General features: G+C 60.8%; 4 protein-coding genes and 2 long non-coding RNA genes across 8 annotated transcripts; 4 read left to right on the top strand and 2 right to left on the bottom strand.

Moving 5' to 3' along the window:
• Positions 1-228: 228 nt before the first annotated feature.
• Positions 229-1,223, bottom strand: LOC135416667 (uncharacterized). Its single transcript, XR_010431664.1, has 2 exons — positions 1,135-1,223; positions 229-584 (listed from the first exon to the last, which is right to left on the bottom strand). It is a non-coding gene; the product is annotated as an uncharacterized LOC135416667 (long non-coding RNA).
• A 56-nt stretch (positions 1,224-1,279) lies between these two features.
• On the top strand, positions 1,280-2,452 carry LOC135416649 (interferon-induced transmembrane protein 1-like). Its single transcript, XM_064659933.1, has 2 exons — positions 1,280-1,501; positions 1,925-2,452. Exons 1-2 carry the CDS (start codon positions 1,280-1,282, stop codon positions 2,084-2,086), a joined length of 384 nt encoding a protein of 127 aa, XP_064516003.1. The 3' UTR covers positions 2,087-2,452.
• Positions 2,453-4,466: 2,014 nt separating this feature from the next.
• Positions 4,467-5,772, top strand: LOC135416651 (dispanin subfamily A member 2b-like). The gene is made up of 2 exons (XM_064659935.1): positions 4,467-4,676; positions 5,341-5,772. Exons 1-2 carry the CDS (start codon positions 4,488-4,490, stop codon positions 5,503-5,505), a joined length of 354 nt encoding a protein of 117 aa, XP_064516005.1. The 5' UTR covers positions 4,467-4,487; the 3' UTR covers positions 5,506-5,772.
• Positions 5,773-5,846: 74 nt separating this feature from the next.
• Positions 5,847-8,185, top strand: IFITM5 (interferon induced transmembrane protein 5). Its single transcript, XM_064659934.1, has 2 exons — positions 5,847-6,648; positions 7,586-8,185. The coding sequence occupies exons 1-2, from the start codon at positions 6,490-6,492 to the stop codon at positions 7,802-7,804; spliced, it is 378 nt and encodes a 125-aa protein (XP_064516004.1). The 5' UTR covers positions 5,847-6,489; the 3' UTR covers positions 7,805-8,185.
• A 1,357-nt stretch (positions 8,186-9,542) lies between these two features.
• Positions 9,543-17,260, bottom strand: PGGHG (protein-glucosylgalactosylhydroxylysine glucosidase). 3 transcript variants are annotated; one of them, XM_064659836.1, is made up of 14 exons: positions 16,930-17,046; positions 16,713-16,788; positions 16,233-16,443; positions 14,980-15,415; positions 14,620-14,739; positions 14,397-14,528; positions 13,978-14,089; positions 13,490-13,562; positions 12,849-12,985; positions 12,330-12,463; positions 11,990-12,085; positions 11,711-11,808; positions 10,023-10,234; positions 9,543-9,930 (listed from the first exon to the last, which is right to left on the bottom strand). In XM_064659836.1, exons 2-14 carry the CDS (start codon positions 16,714-16,716, stop codon positions 9,866-9,868), a joined length of 1,830 nt encoding a protein of 609 aa, XP_064515906.1. In that variant the 5' UTR covers positions 16,717-16,788; positions 16,930-17,046; the 3' UTR covers positions 9,543-9,865. The 3 variants fall into 3 exon arrangements, 2 of the variants coding, with proteins under 2 accessions (XP_064515906.1, XP_064515905.1); XM_064659835.1 differs by lacking the exon at positions 16,713-16,788 and having other exon boundaries at positions 16,930-17,260; XR_010431626.1 differs by lacking the exons at positions 9,543-9,930; positions 16,713-16,788 and having other exon boundaries at positions 10,215-10,234; positions 11,711-11,813; positions 16,930-17,260.
• A 1,786-nt stretch (positions 17,261-19,046) lies between these two features.
• LOC135416658 (uncharacterized) lies at positions 19,047-20,818 on the top strand. Its single transcript, XR_010431648.1, has 2 exons — positions 19,047-19,491; positions 20,601-20,818. It is a non-coding gene; the product is annotated as an uncharacterized LOC135416658 (long non-coding RNA).
• Positions 20,819-21,151: the final 333 nt, after the last annotated feature.

The following is a 21,151-nucleotide window of genomic DNA, read 5'->3' as shown; positions in this document are numbered from 1 at the left end:
CGGCCGGGCTGAGACCGGCCACAACTCACTGCACCGATGTGCGGGCTGGTTCTTCCCTCCGCGGCGCAGCGGTGAAAACAATGGAATTTTTCCCCTCCTCTCCCGTTCCCCAGACTGAGGCAGCGGCTCCTCCTCGCTGTAATCAGTTATTACGGGGGAAAAATACACTCACGGCTGGGAAAACTAGAGGGCAGCCCTGGGCTGCGCTTCTCAGAAACCAAATCCCTGTTTCCAGGACCGGGCTGTCCTTGTTTGGTTTATTTAAGCACGAACATTCCCGGACTTGCCAGAAAAATGTTATTGCCTCCTTACAGGACGGTGTATCCGGCGGATTCGGGGCGCATTAACACAGTTCAAACACTCTCACACCGTAAAGGCTGTTGGTGCGACAGCTGGGGAGGGGGATTTCAGTAAGAGGGAACTCCAGGGGCCGTGGAGCTGCATCCCGAGAATCCAAACTGTGGCAGCGTGCGGCTGGGGGTGCCAGAGGGGGGGTGGGGGGGCGGCGCCGTGTGGAGGGGACACTATTTAGGGTCTGTTCTTCACGCACCCCAAAACGCTCACAGTTGTCCCCAGGTGGCCATCTGGGGGAGGACAAGGACGGGGACAAAACAGGGCTAAGGAAAGAGGAGGAGCAAAGAAGGGGGTACAGAAAGAAGGGGAAAGAACGGGTAAAGAAAGAGGGGGGAGGAAAACGCGAGCAAAAAAGGGGGTAAAGAAGGGGCCAAGGGAAGAGGAGGACAACTAAGAATGCAGGGGGAAAAAAAAGAAGGGAAAAGAATGGGGTAAAGGTTGGACAGAAGGAAAGGGGACAAGGAAAGAGGTCAAAAAAGGGGACAAGCAAAGGGACAGGAAAGGAAGGGGACAAGGTAAGGGGTCAAAAAAGGGGACAAGGAAAGAGACAGGAAAGGAAGAGGACAAAGAAAGAAAAGGGAAAGAACAGGGTAAAGTGAAAAGGGGACAAAGAACAGGTAAAGATGAAGACAAGGAAAGAGGGGGGCAAACGAAGGGGCAAAGAAAGGAGAGGGGAAAGGGGTAAAGAAAGGCATAAAGAAGGGCACAAGGAAACAGGTACAGAAAAAGGGATAAAGGAGGGGACGAGGAAAACGGGTCCAGGGTTTTTCCCGCCCTCACCGGGACGTCCGGAGGGGCGGCCTTTTCCCGCCTCATCCTCAAGTCTTAAGGAAACGAAACAGCCGTCGGCGAGACCGCCCCCCCTCCCCGTGCCACCTCCTTCCTCGACCACGGCGTTTTCCCTGTGCCGCTGCCGCCGGTGCGCATGAAGAGCCTCGGGATGGAGCAGTCGCTGCCGCCCTACGAGGTGCTGCCCACGGGGGTGAACATGGAGGAGCTGCCCCGGACGACCACGACCACGACCACGGCGGTGACGGTGGAGGAGGAGCAGCCGCCCCCCCGAGACCACCTGGTCTGGTCCCTCTTCACCACCCTGTACGGCAACTTCTGCTGCCTCGGGTTCCTGGCGTTCTTCTTCTCCGTCAAGGTGGGGCACTCGGGGGGGAGGGGGGGGGAGGGAAGGCTGGGGGTTGGGGGAAGCCGCGGGGACCCCCACAGAGTCCCCATTGAGCCCACAGAATGCCTGACCCCATGGAGAGCCACAGACCTCACAAAGCTTCAGTTCAGGGGTGTCCAGTGGACCCCACAAGCCCCAGACCAGAGGGTGCCCCATGGACCCCACAGAACCCCCTGTCCATGGACTCTTGGCCCCACAGAGCCCCCATGGACCCCACAGAGCCCCCTCTCCATGGAGCCCTGGCCCCACACCGTCCTGGAGTACTCCTGGTGGTTTGGGGGGATTCAGCCCAGGGTGGCAACCTCCAGCACCTCCCACACCTGCCTGCAGCCTTGAGCCCCCCGGGGCCACCCCCTTTCCACCCCACTGACTCTCCCCTCTGCCTCCCCACAGGCCAGGGACCGCAAAGTGCTGGGTGACCGCAGCGGGGCCCTGAGCTACGGCTCCACGGCCAAGTGCCTGAACATCACGGCCCTGGTGCTCAACATCATCGCCGTCGTCATCGTCATCATCGTCCTCGCCGTGGTGTTCATTGCAGCGAGACGCTCCAACTAAACAGCTACAGCAACAACTACGGCAATTACGGCCGCGGATAGCCCACTTAGCACCTCCTTGCTCCACTGGCAGCGAGTTCCCCCAGTGCCTGCCAGGAGCTCCACTCACCCCTCAGCGCCAGGGGCTGCCCCCTGGGTCCTGTCCCGCTTTTCTCACTGTTCAAAGCTGTTGTTGAGCCCTTGCTGATGCTGGAAGTGCCTGGGGACGGACACCCTTCCTCAGGTGGCAGCCGAGCACCCCCAAAATGGCCGTGACCTGCTTGCTGCTTTGCTCTGGGTTTGGAGCCCCAGCTGACCCGAAACAATCCCCGGGAGAAGCACCTTGTTTGGAGAAAACCTGGTTCGAATAAAGATTTCTTTCACTTTTGCCCCGGCTCGGTTTTATTTCGGCGGGAAGAGGTTCAGGGTCCCCCCCCCAACCGCAGCGTGGCTTGTTAAGAAACAACATCGGCAGCTGGAGGTGCCTGGGGGGCGGGGAGGGAAATTGTCTCTCATCGCAGAAACAATGCTCAGGGACACACCCGGCTCCATGAACGCGGATGCTGCACCCGTAGGGTCACCCCGAGGACGGGAGGAGAACCTCACCTGTGCCAGGGTGTCACCCAGAGCACCCTCGCCCTCAGCGGCCCTCAGGGAAGGCTGGGAGAAAGCAGAGTTGAGAATTATTAGCTGGACTGGGGGAGGCAGGATGTGCAAAGGGCACGAGCGAGCGGGATGAGCTGGAATGTGACTGTGCAGGACAGTGGGGCCGGAGAGGCTCCCGGAGGGAAGGGGTGGTGGGTGCTGTGGCTCCATCCCGAGTGGCCGTGCTGCACATCTCCCGGGGCTGGATTCCTCGGCGATTTGGGATCCTGGTAAAGTTCGCAGATAGGAGCCCGGCTGTCCTGGGAACAGCTGCCATGAGGAGGGGGGAACAAATGATGTGTCTTGCTGGCGTGCACAGCTTTTGGTTTCGTTGTTTCACCTCAGCACACGAATTTCCTCACAATCACTCTCCCCATCCTGCGTGGGGGGGCGAGGGGGGGGGGAAGGGAGTCGTGCTTCGTGGAAGCCACATCCTGCGGTGGGGGGGGAAGGAAGCTGTGCTCGGTGGAAGCCACACGGAGCGCCAGCCGTCCCTGTCCCCTCGCCGGGAGAGCCGGCAGGGCAGCGATCCGGGCAGCGATCCGGGCAGCGATCCTCGCGCCTCCGGCCGCCGCACGTGCCGCTCCCTGCCCGGCCCCGGAGCGACCACGGAAAATCCTGGCCCGAGTCCACCTGGCAGAGCTTCAGCTACGCAGCTGTCCTGGCTTCCCCCTTCCCCTCCGTGCTCCTCACCCTCCCCTCGGCAGGCCCTGGTCCTCCTCGGGGTTGGGGCCCCGCAAGGATGGGAACAAAACCCTGTTTTTCCCTCTCCCCAAGAACTTCGGGTTCCTGGCAGGACACTGCATTCGTAAGATGTCAGAAATCCCACTCACAGACACAGCGGGTATTTGTTGCAGGATCCCTGGCACTGAGAGCCCAGTGAATCATTTTTTTGCTCCGTTTCTTCCCGGAAAACACGGGCTCCTTGCTGCAAATGGGGATGTGCTGCCTGCCTGGCCCCACCCTTGGCCTGCCCAATTCCCAGCACATCCAATGGGGAACTGGGACAATGAAGGCCACTGCTCTGAGATCCCCTCTTCCTCCTGCTCCCTGTTTTTATCAATAGCTTCCAGCACAAATCCAAAGTGCAGGCCCATACAAAACAACATGGAAAAAATTGACCCCTTCCCGGCAAAACCTTCTTCCAGCCCGTGACCACACCAGGCTGCCATGGAGAGTTCCCTCCAGTCTGTCCACTCCAACCCCAAAGTCCTATGGACTCCACTTGGAGTCCCCAGAGTCCCCTCAAATCCCCTTGGGGTTCACAAAGTCCCCTCAAATCCCCTTGGAGTCCCCAAAGTCCCCTTGAGTCCCCTTGGAGTCCATAAGGTCCCCCAGAGTTCCCTTGGAGTCCCCAAAGTCTCTTTGAATCCCCCCAAAGTTCACAAGCCCCCCTGGATTCCCCCAAGTGCCCTTCAGAGTCCCCAAGCTCCCTTGGAGACACCTGAAGTCCCCTCAGAGTCCCTAAAATCTCCTCAGAGTCTTTTCAGAGCCCCCAAGACCTTTAAGCCCCCCAAAGTCCTGAAGTCCCATTGGAGCCCCGCAGGGTCCCCTGGAGCCCCACAGGGTCCCCTGGAGCCCCCAGGCTCCCCTCGGAGCCTCTCGAGTCCCCTTAAGCCCCCCCGGTCCCCCAGAGCTGCCCTGCACCCCCAGCCCACGCGGGGTGGGGGTCCTGGATGGCCGTGTCCTCCCCCCCCCCCCCCCCGCGCGGGGCGGTGCGGGGCCAACCCCCCGCCCTGGGCGCGCTCCATTCCAGTTCCAGGAACTCATTCCCGACCATGGAGACCCGACAGGCGGACGTGTCCATCCCACTGCAGTCCTCCGGCTGGGGGTCGGCTGGCCCCGGTCCCCGGGCGGACCCGCCGCCCCGGGACTATGTGCTCTGGTCGCTGCTCAACGTGGTGCTGTGGTGCGCGGTGGCCGGGCTGGGCTGCCTCGGCTTCCCCCCGCTCGTCTACTCCATCAAGGTGAGGGGGGCGACCAGGGACCCCCACCCGACACCCCGGATCTAGCCCTGATCGGCCCCGGGACACCTCATCCAGAGCGACCCCCAGCCAGCTCCTCCCAGGACCCCGCGACGGAGCCCGGCACAAGACCCCCGGCACGTCCCGACCTCCTCCCCGCCTTGGGATACCCTGACCCGATCCAGCTCGGGATGCCCGACACGTCCCGACCCTCTCCCCGACTCAGGACCCCCCAACCTAGCCAGGGACCCCCTGACGTGTCCCGACCCCCCTCCCCGACTCGGGAGCCCCCGACCCAGCCCGACTCAGACCTCTCCCTCACCTCGGGACCCTCCAGTCCTGTCCGCCCCGACCCAGACCTCCCTGACACCACCCCGGTCCCCGGATTCCATCTCCCGCCCTGGACCCCAGATCCCCTCTCCCATCTCCAACGCCCCACTTCCACCCCTCCCTGGGACCCCAGTGCTGTGTGCCCCCCCCGAGCCTGCACCCCCCAGTGCCGTGACCGACGGGCAGGTGGAGGAACAGGCAGTGCCCGGCGGCTTCCCCCCCTGCCCCGGGTGACACATCCCTGGGGTCCCAGCACAACCCCGCAGCCGCCCCCGGGGGCCGCGTTGGGCCCCCAACCAGTTCCCCCCATTCTGAGCCCCCCCGTTTACCCCCCCAGGCCCGTGACTGCAAGTTGCTGGGGGACCTGGAGGGTGCCCGGCGTCACGGCTCCCGCGCCAGGGTGGCAAACATCATCTGCTCCGTGCTGGCAACCCTCGTGTTGGTGGTCTTCATCATCATCGTCATCATCGTCTTCATGACCACCGCGTTGGAGAACCCCTGACCTCCGCCTGGCCCCCACCCGCGGGGGGCTTCTCCCCCTCCTCCTGCCCCGCAAATGTGCCCGCTCGGGGCTCGGGGGCTCGGGGAGTGAGCCCCGTCTCCTCGCTGCTGCCCCCCGGGTGTCCCCGCACAGCCGCGGGAGGGGATGGGGCGGGGGGCGGGGGGGGGCAGCCCCCTCCCCTCCTTTTCTCTGCTCTTGCGCTGCCTGGCACCTGTGACACACCTGTCAGTCCCTGCTGCCACCAATAAAGCTCGTCCTGCCAAACCCCCTCGTTGTCACCTCATTCGCCACGGGACAGAGTAGAGGGTCCTCGCACGACTTCGTGGGACCCTCCTCCTTCTCTTCCCTCCTCCTCTTTATTCTTCTCCTCCTCCTCTTCCTCCTCCTCCTCGCCCTGCCTCCATCCCGCCGCAGGACAGAGTGCTTCCAGTCCAGATCCCAAGGAAGTTCCTTTCCAAAAATCTCAGGTGTGGCAAAAGAAGGAAATTAAAGATTTTTGGCTGCCCCCCCCCCGCAGCGCCCTCTCCCCCCCACTGCCAGGGAGCCCCGTGGATGCGGCTCTTCCACCTTTCCCTATTAACCTGCCATTTCATCCATCCCGTAGCCCAGAGGTGCTGCCAAGGAGGGGTCAGCCCTGCCCAGCTCACCTGGAGGGTTGGGGCTGGAGGTCCCGCTGCCAGCCAGCGCCGCGGGGGTCCTGGTACCGGGGGGTCTGTCTTGGGATGACCCTCAGACGGTGTTGGAGTCACCTCACGGCGCTGCCCACGCTGGAGCCATCCGTGCCCCTCATCCCCGGCGGGAAAGCTGGCTATAAAAAGCTTTCCCAGGCTCGCCATCCCAGCGCTTCTCCCAGCCTGTTGGAGAACCGCATCCCGCAGAGCTGTAATTTCCCAGGTTTATATTTAGCGGGGCAGGGCTATATAAGAGGTGCCCAGCCGTGCTCCCCTCAGGCTGCTGGAGCCGCGGGTGCCCCTCTCCGTGGCCATGGACACCTCGTACCCGCGGGAGGACGAGCCGCCCCGCAAGCGGGGACCACCCCCCGCCGCCCCCCCGCCCCGCGACCACCTCGTCTGGGCCATCTTCAACACCCTCTACATGAATTTCTGCTGCCTCGGCTTCGTGGCGCTCGCCTTCGCCGTCAAGGTACCGGCACCCGGCAGGACCGGAGCGTTTGGGGGTCTCCGGGAATCCCTCGCCACCTAGATGCCGAGGGAGGGATTGCCGAGGAGGCACAGAGCACCTGGGATAACTCCTGGGGGGGTGGGATAGCGGGGAGGGAGCCCAACACCCGCCAGAAGCAAGGGACGCTGGCAACTGGTGAATCCTCCCTGGTGTGTTCCTGCCACCTATCAGGGACGTTGGGGGACCCCCTGGATAACCACAGCCCCCTGCCCACACTCCGAGGACCAGCTGCTTCATCCTAGAAAGTGCCGTGGGGGCTGTGATGTCCTCAGGCCCCCAGCCCAGCCTTTGGCAGGAGCAGCTCCAGCTGGACTGGACCAGGGTGGAAAGATGGGGGCAAGAAGGAGCTGGAGCCAGTGAGGCTCTGGAGGAAGCAGGAGGGAAAATCCCAGCTCCAGCTTGACTGGACCAGAACAGAAAGATCCTGGGGGCAAGAAGGAGCTGGTGCCAGCGAGGCTCTGGAGGGAAGAAGCAGGAGGGAAAATCCCAGAGGCAAAGGAAGTGGGGCCAGAGGGGAACGGGAGTGTGTGGAGCAGGGGCAGCCTGGGACAGATGGGTGGATGGGTGGATGGGTGGATGGGTGGATGGGTGGATGGGTGGATGGGTGGATGGGTGGATGGGTGGATGGGTGGATGGATGGATGGGTGGCTAAACTAGGGGCTACAAGGGGGCTAAAGCCCTGGAGAGAGGCTGGGAGAGGCACAGGAAGGGGCTGCAGGAAGGGGGCTGCAGGAAAAGGGCTGAGGAAAAGGGGGCTGAGGAAAAGGGGGCTGAGGAAAAGGGGGCTGAGGAAAGGGGCTACAGGAGACAGATGTGGGAAGGGGGTTGAAGGGAAGGGGGTTGAGGGGAAGGGGGCTGAGAGAAGGGGCTGCAGGAGGGGGCTGTCCTCCCGTTGCAGGCGCGGGACAGGAAGGTGTCTGGGGACGTGGAAGCCGCTCGGCACTTCAGCTCCAAGGCCCGGTGCTACAACGCCCTGGCCACGGCGGGCAGCGTGGTGCTGCCGCTGCTCATCGTCGCCCTCGTCGTCACCGGCGTCATCCACCTCTCCAAGCTCGCCCAGGACTCCGTCGGCTTCTTCACTTACCAGCTCAGCGGGAGGGACGACGAGGACCACTGATGGGGGGCGGGGTGAAGGGCTCGTGGAACCTCCTTCGCGCCGCTGGTGGCTCCCCAAAAAAGGGCCACCACCCCTCTCTGCCACCCCAGGCCACGGCCACCAGCTCTGACACCCACGGGGCACGGCGTGGCCGGTTTGGGGGGGCAGCTCCAGGGGCTTCTCCTCCACTACTATGACCCCCTCCCTGCCTGGCCTGACCCCCCTCCCCGCCACGCTTTGGGGGCAGAGCAGTTATTTTCATTTATCTTGTGTATTTGGTTTTTTTATCTCCCGTTATCCCCCCCCCCCCCGTGTGGAGCTCAACCTCCCTCCAGCTTCCGTGATCACTATTTAAATCATTAAACGTTTCACACAGCGTGAGTTTCTGCCTGTGGAGGGGGGAGGGGGGACAAGGGGGGTGCCTAGGGAAAAACGTAAACAAGGATTTTTGGCTCCAGCTGAGCTCCCTGCAGCCAGGAGACGCTGCAACCCCCAGGACCACCGGCCACCAGGACCCCCGTGACCGAGGAGGGAGGAGAGAAGCTCCTTGGCCCCATGGGGACACTCTGAAGCTAATGGTGTGTCGCCCTCCCAGGGGGAGCTGAGACCTGCAAACTCACTGCAGCAACACAGACATCCCCAGCAGGTCCCCGTGCAGGACGGGGAGGTGTGTGTGGGACGCAGCCCCACTGCTCCCTGCTGTCCCTCCCTGGGCTGGAGACGGCTCATTTTGGCTAAACGGGACTAAAGGATCCCTTTTTTGCTGCTAAACCCCCTTTAGTGCCATGACCAGACCTGGCTCAGTGTGGGGTTTTATCCCAGCCCCATCCAAATCCCAGTCCGGGTGCAGCTCTCCGGGCTGGTGCCGCAGCGAGGGGACGGTGCGTCCTTTTGTCCTGCCAAGAGCTGCAGCTAATTAGGGGCTGGTGGCTCTGATGAGGCCGGAGCAAGAGGCCGGGTAATTACACGGCGGGAGAGTCCCTGCTCCTCCCCTAAGCATTCCCAGATGCCGCGGGGCAGGGAGCGGCCGCGGGGCTTTATATAAACCCGGCCAAGATTCCTGGGGTTGGTTTGGCGAGGACAGACCCCACGGGGCAGGGAACGCCTCCGGCACTCCCTCCTTCCCCCAGGGCTGCCCTGCACTGAGCCCCGGGCGACGGGGAGGTGAGAGGGAGGATGCTGTGAGACCCAGGGCTGGGGGTACCGTGCCCCCCTCCCTGTAGGGGCACAGCCCTTCCTTGGGGTTTCTGGGGCACCAAAAACGCCCTGAGCAAACCCACAGCAGCGTTTTGCTCTCCCCGAGGCTGCTCATGCCTGGAAAAACACTGCCCCTGTCACCCGTCTGACACGATGATATCACGGATCACTGATGTCCAGGCTTCCTGCAGCCCTTCAGATGCCAAGTTAGAAAGGATTTAACTCCAAAGCTGCTTGACAAGTGTGGGAATAGTGTAGATGAGGGGTTTGGAAACATAGTAGAGATGTTACACACCAGAAAACAGGAAAGGAGCTCTGTGCTGCCAACACGGGGCTAAAAGGCTTTTGGCTGCGTATTTTGGACTGATATCAGTGCCAAAACACCACTCATCTGGTGAAGCAACAGTGGCTGAGGCTCCACAGCCCTTTGAGCCCACGGAGCAACGTGAGGGGAAGGCAAGGACCAGGGCAGTACATGCTGGAGGAGTTGGAGTCAGGGTCACAGATCCGTTCAGGAAGGGACTTCCTTACAAATGCAGATACAGAGAGCACAAACAACTCCTGAGTGTTTAGAAAATTCATTTGGAATGGTCATTTTCAGGCTTGATTTCGCCTCCTGTGCTGAGTGAGAGACGCTGGAGGTGCGTGAAGGGGATTCTGGGGCTCAGTGCCTCCAGAACAGACATGTTGACCCCCTGCCATGGTCACAGCTCTGTGGACAGCCCTCCCTCCTCGGGAACACAAGGATAGGTGGCACACTCAGTCCTGGGGGGCCAAGGGCTCATGGCACAGCCTGGGGCCCCCCCTCTGCCCACCCTTACCTTCCCCCTTTGCCAACATCCCGGATCCGCTGCTCCCGTGGGCAAAACCTGGACCAGCCAAGGTTTAGGGGGTCCTGGTGGGTGACCTCTGGATCCAGCCGGGTGCCATGGGGAAGGAGACACTCTGCCCTGCAACAAAAAACACCCTTGTGTGAGGTATGGGAATGGTTTCTCCCCAAATTCTTTATCTCGGGGAGTGGAGCCGGGTGCTGCTGCCGTACCCTCCCGCAGGGGAAAGCGGTGCCCCGACTCCAGCACTGCCTCCAGGGGAGATGCCAGAGGGTCCTGGGAGGTCTCAGTCACTTCCATACAGATCTGTGCTGTGGTGATGGCGAAATCCAGTTTGTTGCCCAAGTAGGAGATGCCGGAGAGCTTCAGCTCGGTGATGTCGTGGGGAAAGGCGGGATCGAAGTGGAGGCCAGACCTCGAGATCCTGGAAAGGCAGGAGCACGTCAGGGTATGAACAGTGGGAGCCACGGGTGAACAACCTCTGGGGTGTGGCCACCTCTCCAGGCATCTCCACCTCGTGCACCCCGGAGGAGTGTGAAAGTATCCTCAGTGCATCCAAGGATCTCTGGGCAAATCCCAAACACACCGATGGAGCATCTGCTGAGGAGCTACAGGGGCCATAATTTCACAGCCCAGCACCCAAAGACATTGCTGTCCCCCTCCAGTTCCACAGTTCGGGCCTGGGGTTTCCTTAAGGTTGGATTTTATACTTTTTTTAATTTAAATAAAAAGAAAAAAAGGAGAAAAATGTATTATTCTTTTCTTCTGGGGCAGATCAGTTCCAGACACCCACCTCGGCTCCCACTCCCGCGGTTTGGAGGGCTGGAAGCACAGCTGCTCGTGCTCCTTCTCCAGAGATAGTGGAGCAAACAGCCTGACACTTCCTCCAGCCCTGATTCAAAGCCAAACAGCCTGTGTGGGTGTTGGCTCTGGGTGAGGAAAAACAACGGTCACTGTTGTCTCCGACCCAGATCTTGGCACACAAGAGCTCTTGACCATCAACTCCAGCATGTTGAGAGGGACTGGAGAGGGCTCGAGGGAGGCTCGAGAGCCTGGAGAGCCCCAGTGCCAGGCAGGATCTGTGCCCTGTGGTGGGAAGGGCAGGAGCAAGGCTCCCAGGGCTGCACAGTGTCATCCCAACCTCTGGAAATTTGGCCAGAGCCCCAAAGCCCGTGGCTTGTGCCTGTCCCACGAGGGGCCCGACCCGACACACCCGGGGTGCCTGGAGACCTCCCAGCTCGGCCAAAGCCGAGGCTGAGGTTTCCAGCTGGGAATACTGCAGCTCACACCCAGCTCCACCAAGGAATGGGTGGGTTTTCCAGCTGGGAACACGGCAGCTCAAACCCCAGCTCCACCAAGGAACTGGTGGGTTTCCCAGCACCTCTGGCCACACACACGGAGTAAAAACACGTGGTTAGTGCTGGGAGTTTTCACTGGCAATCAAAAGGCTTGATCCAGCCTCAGTTAAACCAAGAATAGGTTTAAGAGGCGATGGCTCCAGGGTGGAAACCACCAGATACGAGACACAGCTCTGAAATTACATGAACAGCTCCCTGTTTTCCCGAGATATTTTAAAGCTGAGGCGATGCCTGCTCAGCACTTCCCTCCACGGAGGCTCCCAGAGCCACGTGTGTGCAGGGGGCCACAGAGGGGGCTGTAGAAGGTGTTTCCTCACCCCATCCAAAGGAGAAAAGATGATGTTACAGAAGGTGTTTCCTCACCCCATCCAAAGGAGACAGGAGGATGTTGCAGCTGAGCCAGAGAACAGGCTTAGGGAATGGCATTTTACTTCCCAAACGTGTCCCAGACCGAGTCTCTCGCCTGTTCCCAATCTTGCTCCAACCAAACAGGGACATTTCAAGGGACAAGCAGGAATTAAATGTGACACAACAGGTCTCACCTGAACCCTGTGTAGCCAAAGAGGATGGCTTGCAGAAATCCACCCATCCCTGTCAGGAAGTTCACAGCTCCCGAACCATCCGAGTTCTCTACCCAGACCTGCACTGGCACGAGAAAGAAACAACTCAGGAGTTGATTTGGGACACTTCAGGCAGTTTTGTGGGTTTGAATGCCGTTGTCACCGTCCCTGTCACACATCTGGGGTGTCTCTCAGTGGAGTGTCACCTACTTGGGAGCAGGTGAGACACAAACCAGAGGGACTTGCAGCCCCGCCACTCACCTTGAAGGGCTCTGTGATGTTGCTGAAGCACTTGTGCAGTTGGCTCTGGGCTCTCTGCACCTCCTTCAGCTCCAGCCAGCCCACGGCAAACATGCTCTGCCAGGGAGGGAAAGGGTCTGTCACTGCTGCTGGTGACAGCACAGCAGAGCAGCACCTCCACCGCCACCATCCCGACCCAGAGCCAACACCCCCCGCACACACCCCGGCCCTGCACCGTCCTCCTCCCCTGGGCTCTGGAGCAGGTCTGATGAATCCTGCCCGGTGGGTCTGGCAGTCACTGTCCTGGATGGAAACAACCCCCCAAGGGCAAATCCTACCCCGGGCTCTGCCCTCTCCGTACCCAGGTCATGGCTGGCCCGGCCGGGTCGGTGACGGGCTCGTACGTCTCCAGGTCGTTCCTCCGGACCTCGGCGCTCATGGGGTGCATCAGTGGGAAGCCAAGCAGGACCACGTCAGCTTGTTTCACCGGCTCACCTGGGGGGAGAGGGGCCAGCCAGCCAGTGGGCACTGTCTGGGAATGACAGCCCGAGGGGCCGGTTGGACCGCGGGCATGAACCGGGAACAACAGACTGATGGATGCACTTGACTGTCACCAAGGGGATCATAGCAACCTTGTTACCTCCAGTAAGATTCTTCCTACTCTGTGCTCCCAAATTTCCCCATTTTTTCAGCCCACTAATGAGAAAAGACCCAGAGAGGTGGGAAAACCATCCCCAAGCCTGGCTCTCCGCACCCGGGAAGCGGCAGGAGCTCTTCTTTCACCATTCCCAAGTCTGACCCAGTCGGAGTCCTGCTCCTTCCAGGGTTAAAAGTGTGACCCGTGGCTGCCTCCAAGGGCTGCCCCTGCCTCCCTGCTCACCTGGGCTGTAGCCATCATACTCAGGGTGATATTTCCTCTCTGCATCAAATGGCACTTTGATTTTCCTGGCACGCTCCTCCCACTCCTCTGGCACTGGGAGCAGCAGGTCCCGAGCAACTTCAGCAGCAAAGTTTAGGCTGGAAAAAGGGAGAAACAATGTTTTATGTCAGGGATGGATGACGGTGGGAGGAGAAAAGAGACAGAAGGAGATGATTAAGCTGCAGAAAAAGCTGCTGTGGAAGAACAGGGGTCAGAGATTGAGCCGGGGGTAACACCTCCTGTCACGGAGCCAGGAGCTCATTCCTCTGGCTGTGGGTGTCTCCAGCTGGCTAATTGCACAGACATCTCATGGAATGCAGAGGGAGAAGCCCCACCATGAAGGGAGATCCCTCTCAGTCTCACATGGGCACCTGAGGAGTGGCCATGGCCCGAACTGCTCCTTCCTCTGACTGCAGAGGGGTGACAGGGAGAGGGGTGTGAGGAGACGGAAGAAGCATCCCCTCGGGAGCCCCACTGCCTCCCGTCCCTGCAGAGTGGGAGAGAGGAGAGCCAGGCAGCGCTTCCAGGAAGCAGAGAGCTGGACAGCGTTTCCAGGAGGCAGAGAGCCAGGCAGTGCTTCCAGGCGACATCCCACACGTTACCTGCGCCGGGCCACGGCGTTGGTGTAAGCGGAGTTATCGACCTGGTGGTGATACTCGTCTGGGGGCATGACACCTGGGGGGACAGGAGGGCACACTTCACACCTGAGCACACCCAGGGGTCCTCCTCAGGGGCATGGCTGGAGAATGGGGAACGTCCTGCCTGCCCAGCCAGAGGTGCAGCCTCTGTCAGGATCCCACATGGTCTCGGTGGGATGCTCGATAAAAGAACATCCGTGGTACTGGTGGTGAAGGAGGAACAACCTGGGTTACAGCTTTGGCTGATGGGTGTAAGTACCTCATCCTGAGGGCATCTCCCCCCACTTCACGGGCAAGGGAACCTTCGAGTCACGGAATCCCAGGGCAGACAGGGTTGGGAGAGGCCTTAAAACTCACCCAGTTCCACACCCCTGCCATGAGCAGGGGCACCTTCCACTATGCCAGGTGGCTCTGAACCTCTGCTTTCTACCCCCTTCCCATGGCACAGGTACCTCTGATGTGGTAGAGCTGCTCCTCCTCGCTCCACACCATCCTGCTGCACCAGTACTGAGCTACGGCTTCCACCAGCTCCCAGCCTCCATCCTCCCGGAACAGCTTCTGGTCCTGGGGGAGCCAAAGCCAGGGAAAAACAGGGGCATGAGGGAGATCCTGCCAGACCCAAAATCAGCAGGAGGTCGGACAGGAGCTCTGAGGAGATGGAGGGGACAGGAGGAAAAGTCAGAAAACTGGCCTGGATTGAGCCAACAGGGTGCTGAGACACCCACGGGAGCACGGACGGATGAGGCAAGGCTGAGGGAGGGACCCCGAGGAGCAGACAGAGCAGAATTCCTCTGGGAAGGGACGGTGACAGTCACCAGGTGTCCTGTGGGCCCTGCCACGGGGCCGCCCAGGCGGCACAAACTCCCTTTACCTGCGTGGTGCAGTAATACTGCTCGAAGGCCACCAGGACGTCCCCGGTGACGTGGATCTCCTGGGCCCCGTAGATCTCCTCAGGGCACACCTCGTGTCCAGTGGCTGCGCTCTCCCACGGGAACTTGGCGCCCTGCCAGCAGAAAACAACCTTAACCTTGAGGGCCTCCCCTCCTGGGGACGGGGGGGGTTAACGTGCCCTCAGCCCGCCGTCTCTGTCCCACCTCATAGCCCTGTTCCCGCGCGTTGCGCACGGCCCCCGCCAGCGTGCGGATCCGGTACTCCAGGATGGCCCGGGCGGCTTCAGGATAAAGCAGCAGGATGTTGGGGAACATCCAGGTGTCCTGCGGGGCAAGGCGGTGGGACTGGCGGGTGGGGCACCGCCAGCTTCGCCCTTCAGCCGAAGGATGGAGTGTTCTCCATCCCTACTGAAGGACAGTCTTCGCCACCCTTATTAAAGGATAGTCTTTTCCATCCTGATAGAAGGACGGAATTTTCCCCATCCCAATGGAACGATGCCATCTTCTCCATCCCGGTCACCGTGCCGAGCCCCCAGGTTACCAGCCAGCACGGCTCCCACTCACCTGGTCCCAGAAGATGTGTCCCCAGTAGTCCTCACCTCGGGTTCCGTTGGACAAGCCGCCAGGGCTGATGCCATGGAAGAGGAACCCTGGGCTGCCCCGGGGCGGGAGGGCACTCAGCAGGTAGTAGAGGCAGCCGTGCAGGGCCTGCTGCAGGGCCGGGGGCCCGTCCAGCTCCACGGAGCAGCGCCGGCGCAGCGCGGCCCAGGCGCGGGTGTGGGAGCGGAGCAGGGCCCCCGCGGCCATCAGGGACAGCCCCTCGCCGTAGCTCCGCTTGGCCTCCTCCTCGCCCTCGGCCACGGCCGTCAGGAACTCCCAGGAGCGCTCCTGCTCCTCCCCACCCAGCGTCAGGGAGGGTGGGACAGGGGTCCAGAGCATGTGAACGGTGGGACGGGGCCCCCCCTCCACCTCGGGAACCAGCGTCCGCCCGTGGACGTAGCTGTGGGAGACGGGGAGGGATGGGGCAGGGAGCGTGGGGCAGGGGGGACCCCGTGCACATCCAGCACCCAGAGGGGACTCCAAGGTGCCAGGCTCCCATTCCCAGATGGAAAGTGCCTCATCCCCACACTTCAGCTCCGCTGCTGTCCCATCCCCAACGTGCGGGATACTGAGATTCGTCAGAGAATCCCAGAATGGTTTGGCTTGGAAGGGACCTTAAAGCCCACTCAGTTCCACCCCCTGCCATGGGCAGGGACACCTTCCACTAGCCCAGGTTGCTCCAAGCCCTGTCCAACCTGGCCTTGGACACTTCCAGGGATGAGGCAGCCACAGCTTCTCTGGGCAACCTGTGCCAGGGCCTCCCCACCCTCACAGGGAAGGATTTCTTCCCAATATCCCATCTAACCCTGCCCTCTTTCAGTGCGAAGCCCCAACAAATGGTCCCCAATCCCAGGAATCTAGTTCTAAAGGTCATCTCCTCCAAACTCCCCATCTTGCCCAGTCTCACTTCTTTGGAATCACATCTGACCCCCGGGGCCTTTTGTTGCTCTTACACACCAGGGTAAGGGATAATTCTGGAGCTGCAACTAATAAAAATGTTTCTTTGCTTAATTTGAGGGGAAGTTTTATACACCTGCCAGGAAAAAGCAGGCGTACAGAAGCCTCCATGCCACACACCAATCCAGCCCCACGCCACCCACCATTCCAGCCCAGCTCCAGCCTCACATCCGCAGTTTGGTGCCCAGAGCAGAGTGGGCAGTGGGCCACAGCCCACGGAGGGTGGGCTCAGGGCAGGGACCCCCATCCCCCACACTCACTGTGCTCCCTGGAAGTCCGGCCCTGGGAGCAGGTCCAGGTCCTGGCTCTGTGGCACGAACGGGGTCTGGAGCTGGATGGTGATGGGCTGTGTGGAGCGATCCAAGCGCCGGATGGTGACGCTGAAGGCCATCAGGTGGACCAGGGAGTGGTGGGCGTAGAGCTGCTGGGTGGCCACGTAACCAGGGCACTGAATTGTGTGGCTGAAGGTCCCTGTGAGCACAACGAGAGCCTTTGGCACCCGCAGGTCCTGGTATTCTGTCCCAGATTCCTACCCCTTCCCTATCTACTGGTTCCTGCTGGCCTTTCCCAGGTCCAGATCCAGCTGCTGCTGACACTGCTCCTGGCCAATTTGCTGAGGGACGGTTTGTGCCATTAAACATTTTATCAGGCTTCATGATTTGCTAAACCTGCTAATCCAGCAGGGATTGAGCTACAGCCCGAAAACTGAAAACTGCTTATTTTATTGTTGTATTACTTACACATGAAAGGGGGCTCATGAGTGAAACTTATTATATGAAAGGGGAATTTTTCCAATTGCTTCAGAAGGACAACACCCTGAGGTGAACAGAGAACGAGAAGAGGTGACTGTACGGAAGTGAGAATTTAACCTCCGGGAGAGGGCAGGGAAGGAGCCTGAGGGGAAGGCGTGTCAGATTTGGGATGGGGAGGTTCCTCCCCGCTCCCAGCTCGGCTCACCTGTCCGGGTGTTCAGGGCGAAGCTCTCGGCGGGGCTGTCCGTGCCGGGCACCGCCACCCGCACGCCGAGGGGGCTGGGGACATCGGCGCGGTGCGTGTCCCCCGCGGCCCCGCTGTACACGCCGCCCACGTGCAGGATGTCGCGGAAGGCGCGGGTGCCCAGGTACGCGTTGGTCACCGTGGGCAGCAGCCGCGGGTCCGCGGGCAGCGCCCGGGCCGTGAACACCGCGGGGTCCCCCTCGGCCATCGCCGCCGCCCCCACCTGCGGAGCGGCACGGCCGGGACGGGGGGTGAGGGGACGAGCTGCTGCTCCGCTCCCCGGCACGGCCCCGGGACGGGGGTGAGGGGACGAGCTGCTGGCTCCGCTCCCCGGCACGGCCCCGGGACGCCCTGGCCGTCGCAGAGGTGCTGCTCGCCTGTCACCATCTCCAGCCCTTTTAGAGTCCCCTCTGGTCACCCCCAGAGGGGTGCTCCATCCCAGCTCCCTCTCCACCCCATCACCCCATCCCAGCATCTCCTGCAGCTCCCCCAAACCCCACAGGCTTCATCACTTCTCAGCCTTTCCCCTCTTCCTCTTCTGCTGCCCTCTCTGTGATGGGATTGCACCAGTTTCTCCCAACACACACAACCACCTTCCTCTTCTGGCCTCCTCTTCCTCCTGAGCGTTGTTCCATGACACTTCGAAACACTCTGTGTCTCCTGAGCTTCCCCCTTTCCCAGCTCGCTGCACCTCCCTGTTCCCCCTCACTCCTGCATCTCCAGCTCAGCTTCCTGGGGCGGGAGCTTTCTATTTCACTGGTAGATTTACAAACATATTTGTTTCGGGTATAAATATATACATATAATTAAAGACTAAAGGTACCTACAGATACAGAAACGTGCAAACAGCAGCTGACAAAAGGGAGCTGCAGCTGGCTCCTGGCAATGCTGGGCACTGGAATAACACAGGAATGATGAAATGAGGCTCTGAGAGACTCTGGGCAGAGCTGGGAATCCAGCCGGGGTAACACGGGGTCAGGGAAGGCCCCAAAATCCCTCCCTGACAGCAGCCAGATGTGGCAGCTCCCAGGCTCAGCTCGGTTTCCTCACTTAGACTGAACCGGGAGGAAAATCCTGCCTTCGGGAAAGTTAAAAACCCCACCCCAGCCCAAGCCCAAGGGTGCAGAAGCGAGGAGGTGGGTCTTGCCTTCGGTCCGGGGCTGAGCCGAGCCCTGGCCCTGCAGGCGGGGAGAGGCTGTCCCAGGGAAGGACGGAAGTTGCCTGACCGAGAGAGAAGGAAGGAAATCGCTTTTTTATCCCTTAAAAAAAAAAAAAAAAAGTTAGAAAAAAAAAAAATCAGCCTCCACATGCAGGTGTTTGCCAAGCTCAGCTGAGTGCCCGCGGCAGGAAAGGGGCAGAGGTCCAGGCTCTGCCCCCTGCCCTGAGAAGGAGGAACTGAAAGAGAAAAACCAACTCGGACGATTTATGATCCAAAAGATGCCTGAGAACCGCAGTGGAGAGCCGGGGGGAGCAGCACAACCCCCCCCCCCAGCCAGAGCCACACACCATGACCATCCCGTGTCCCCAGCCACGCTCTGACCCTTCTGCTCGCCTGTCTTCAGGGGGAACAGACCTGGACTTTGGCTCTGGCACGCTTTTCCCAGCTTCCCTCCTGCCAGCCCTCTATCCCATCGTGGCTTTTCCAGGCACAGCCCTGTCCCAGTGAGCCCCCACCCCGGCTTCCCACACCCAGGGGTGCTGCTGGCATCCAGCTCCATTCCCCAAGTCCCTGACACCCCCCTCAGCTGGAGCAGCATTTCACTGAGTTATTCCCAAAGAGGGGACTAGAAAACCTCCGTCATTCCCTGGCTGAGCTGCCCCATGCTCAGGAGCCACAGCAGAAGGATCCACAGACACAGGATCTCAGAATGGTTTGGGTTGGAAGGGACCTTAAAGGCCATCTCGTTCCAAGCCCCTCCATGGGAAAAGGAGTTCTGCTCAAGGGAAAAGGAGTTCTCCTCGAGGGAAAAGGAGTTCTCCTCGAGGGAAAAGGAGTTCTCCTCGAGGGAAAAGGAGTTCTCCTCGAGGGAAAAGGAGTTCTCCTCGAGGGAAAAGGAGTTCTGCTCATGGAAAAAGGTCTGCTCCAAGGGAAGGGGAGGCCTCTGCTCTCCAGCAGAGCAGTGCATTGTCCCCCTGTGCCGGCTGGGGACAGTTTTTGGCCTCAGAGCTTTGGGCAGTTGGGTGCTGCTGAGGGGGAAAAAAAACCTGAAAACGATTAAGGGAAGAAAAATTCGGCAGAGAACAATTCGGGAAAGTCTTTCCACCTCAGGGTGTTCCGCCCCGTGCCCTCGGAGCTGCAGCAGGTCCCTTGCCAAGAGGTGGCGGGGGAGGGATGGGGGGGTGGCAGCAGTGACAGTGACAAGCTGGGCAGCTGCAGAGCCCCAGGAGCAGCGGGATCGCCCTGACGGCGCCATGAGGGTCTTCCAGAGGGGCTCCCAGCTCCTGGCGGCCGCCCTGCGGACCCCCCGCGCCCCCCGTGCCCAGCTCAGGTCCCACCCCCCCGAGCACCCGCTCTCTGCTGCCGTGAGTACCCGGGGGGGGCTAAAAAAGAGGGGGGGACACCCCCGTTGGAAGGGCTCAAACCCCTGTGTTAGGGACAAATTATTTTTGATGGGGGTGGAGGCAAAAGGGGAGAGGGAGGCAGAGGAGGAAGGTGCCCCCAAGGTCCAGCCCACACCCCCACAGGGGTCCATGCCCTGTGCCACCCCCCTCAGGCTCCTGTTGGATTTTATCCTTTCAAGCCCCTTTTTAAACCTTTGGGGTTTGGGGCACACACTTAGTGTCCCGTGCAGCCCAGGGTGTCCCTCGGGGAGGTGGAGCCAAGGGACAGCAGGACACTGGTGGTCCCTCAGGGGCAGACATGGGCCCAGTCCCCCCATCCTGGGACACTCAGCCCAAAGCCAGTGTCCCCATGGACAAGGACAGGGGCTGCTGTCACCGCAGAGCCTGTAGGTCCCTCTAACACTCCCCCCTCTGGGGACAGTCCCCCCGATCCAGATCCCCCTGGGCAGGGTGAAACAAGGCGGAGAAAAAGGAGCTTTTCACCAAAATCCTGGCTGGTTCCTCCTCCACCCCTTGCCTGGGCAGTTTTCCCCCTGCTGCCTTTCCAAGGTCTGCATGAGCCTGGACATGCTTTTTCCAGCCAAATAAGTGAAAGGAAGGTGCCAGTGCAGGGGGTTGATGCTGCCCTGGTGGCTGCAATTTCCAAAGTCACCTGAAAGTCAGGCACAGATGCCTCTGGAAACACTGAGGGCCCTGGCCAGAGCCTCAAGGTCACGCACTGCTCCAGTTTGCCAGTGAATATCCCAGCAGAGAAACGTGGAGAGATGGAAAGAGCGAGCCTGGAGAGCACCAGGTCCATCTGCTGCCAGTGGGAATGGCTGTGCTTCCCAAAGCTCCCTCCACAGCCCTACGGCAGGTCCATCCCACAGCCACGGGGCTGGGAAGAGCACAGAAAAGTGAGCTGGGTCCGTGGAGTTGGACAGCACCAGTGCAGCCACCCTGGGAGCCCCACAGATCATGGAACAACCATCCCAGGAGCCCCCACACCATGGCACAGCCATCCCAGGAGCCCCCCCCTCACATCCCGTGGCCCAGCCATCCCACTGATTCCCGTTCCTTCTCCCCCTCAGGAGCAAGGCATTGCCTTGGCTGCGATGTTCGCCTCGTTCCTGCTGCCCACAGCCTGGGTCCTGGCCCACATAGACCACTACAAGGCCAGGCCGGAGTGAGGAGTGGCAGGAGCAGCCTGTTCCCTGCAGAGAGAATCCTAAGGGAAGAGCCCCCGGGACGGACCCTCTCTGGGATGGAACCCCCCAGGCCTGTTCATTAAAATTCACTTTTGCATTCAGCACAACGGCTCCTCCTCGGGTTTGCTTCATCCACGTGGGTGTCCGTAGGGAACGACCTGGAAATCTGTCCTGAAGGCAGCATTCCCTCCAGTGGGAAGGGATATTCCCTCTGGAGCCTTTACCTGCTGCAGCTGCAGTGCAGCACAGGGCAGGCACCCGGTCACCTCTCCCAGAAAAGCCAAGGTGAATTCCTGGTAGGAAAACACCCAAAGGCTGGAAGTGACATTAAAAGCATCCCACAGGCACCCAACTGCCCCCCTCCCTGCACAAAGGGCATTTCCACCCACCCCATCCCAAATTACCTGTGTCAGGGAAGCAGCCAGCACATGAGA

The sequence above is a fragment of the Pseudopipra pipra genome, chromosome 6 (assembly GCF_036250125.1).
Source record: "Pseudopipra pipra isolate bDixPip1 chromosome 6, bDixPip1.hap1, whole genome shotgun sequence".
NCBI lineage: Eukaryota > Metazoa > Chordata > Aves > Passeriformes > Pipridae > Pseudopipra > Pseudopipra pipra.
This window is presented reverse-complemented; position numbering and strand designations above follow the sequence as displayed.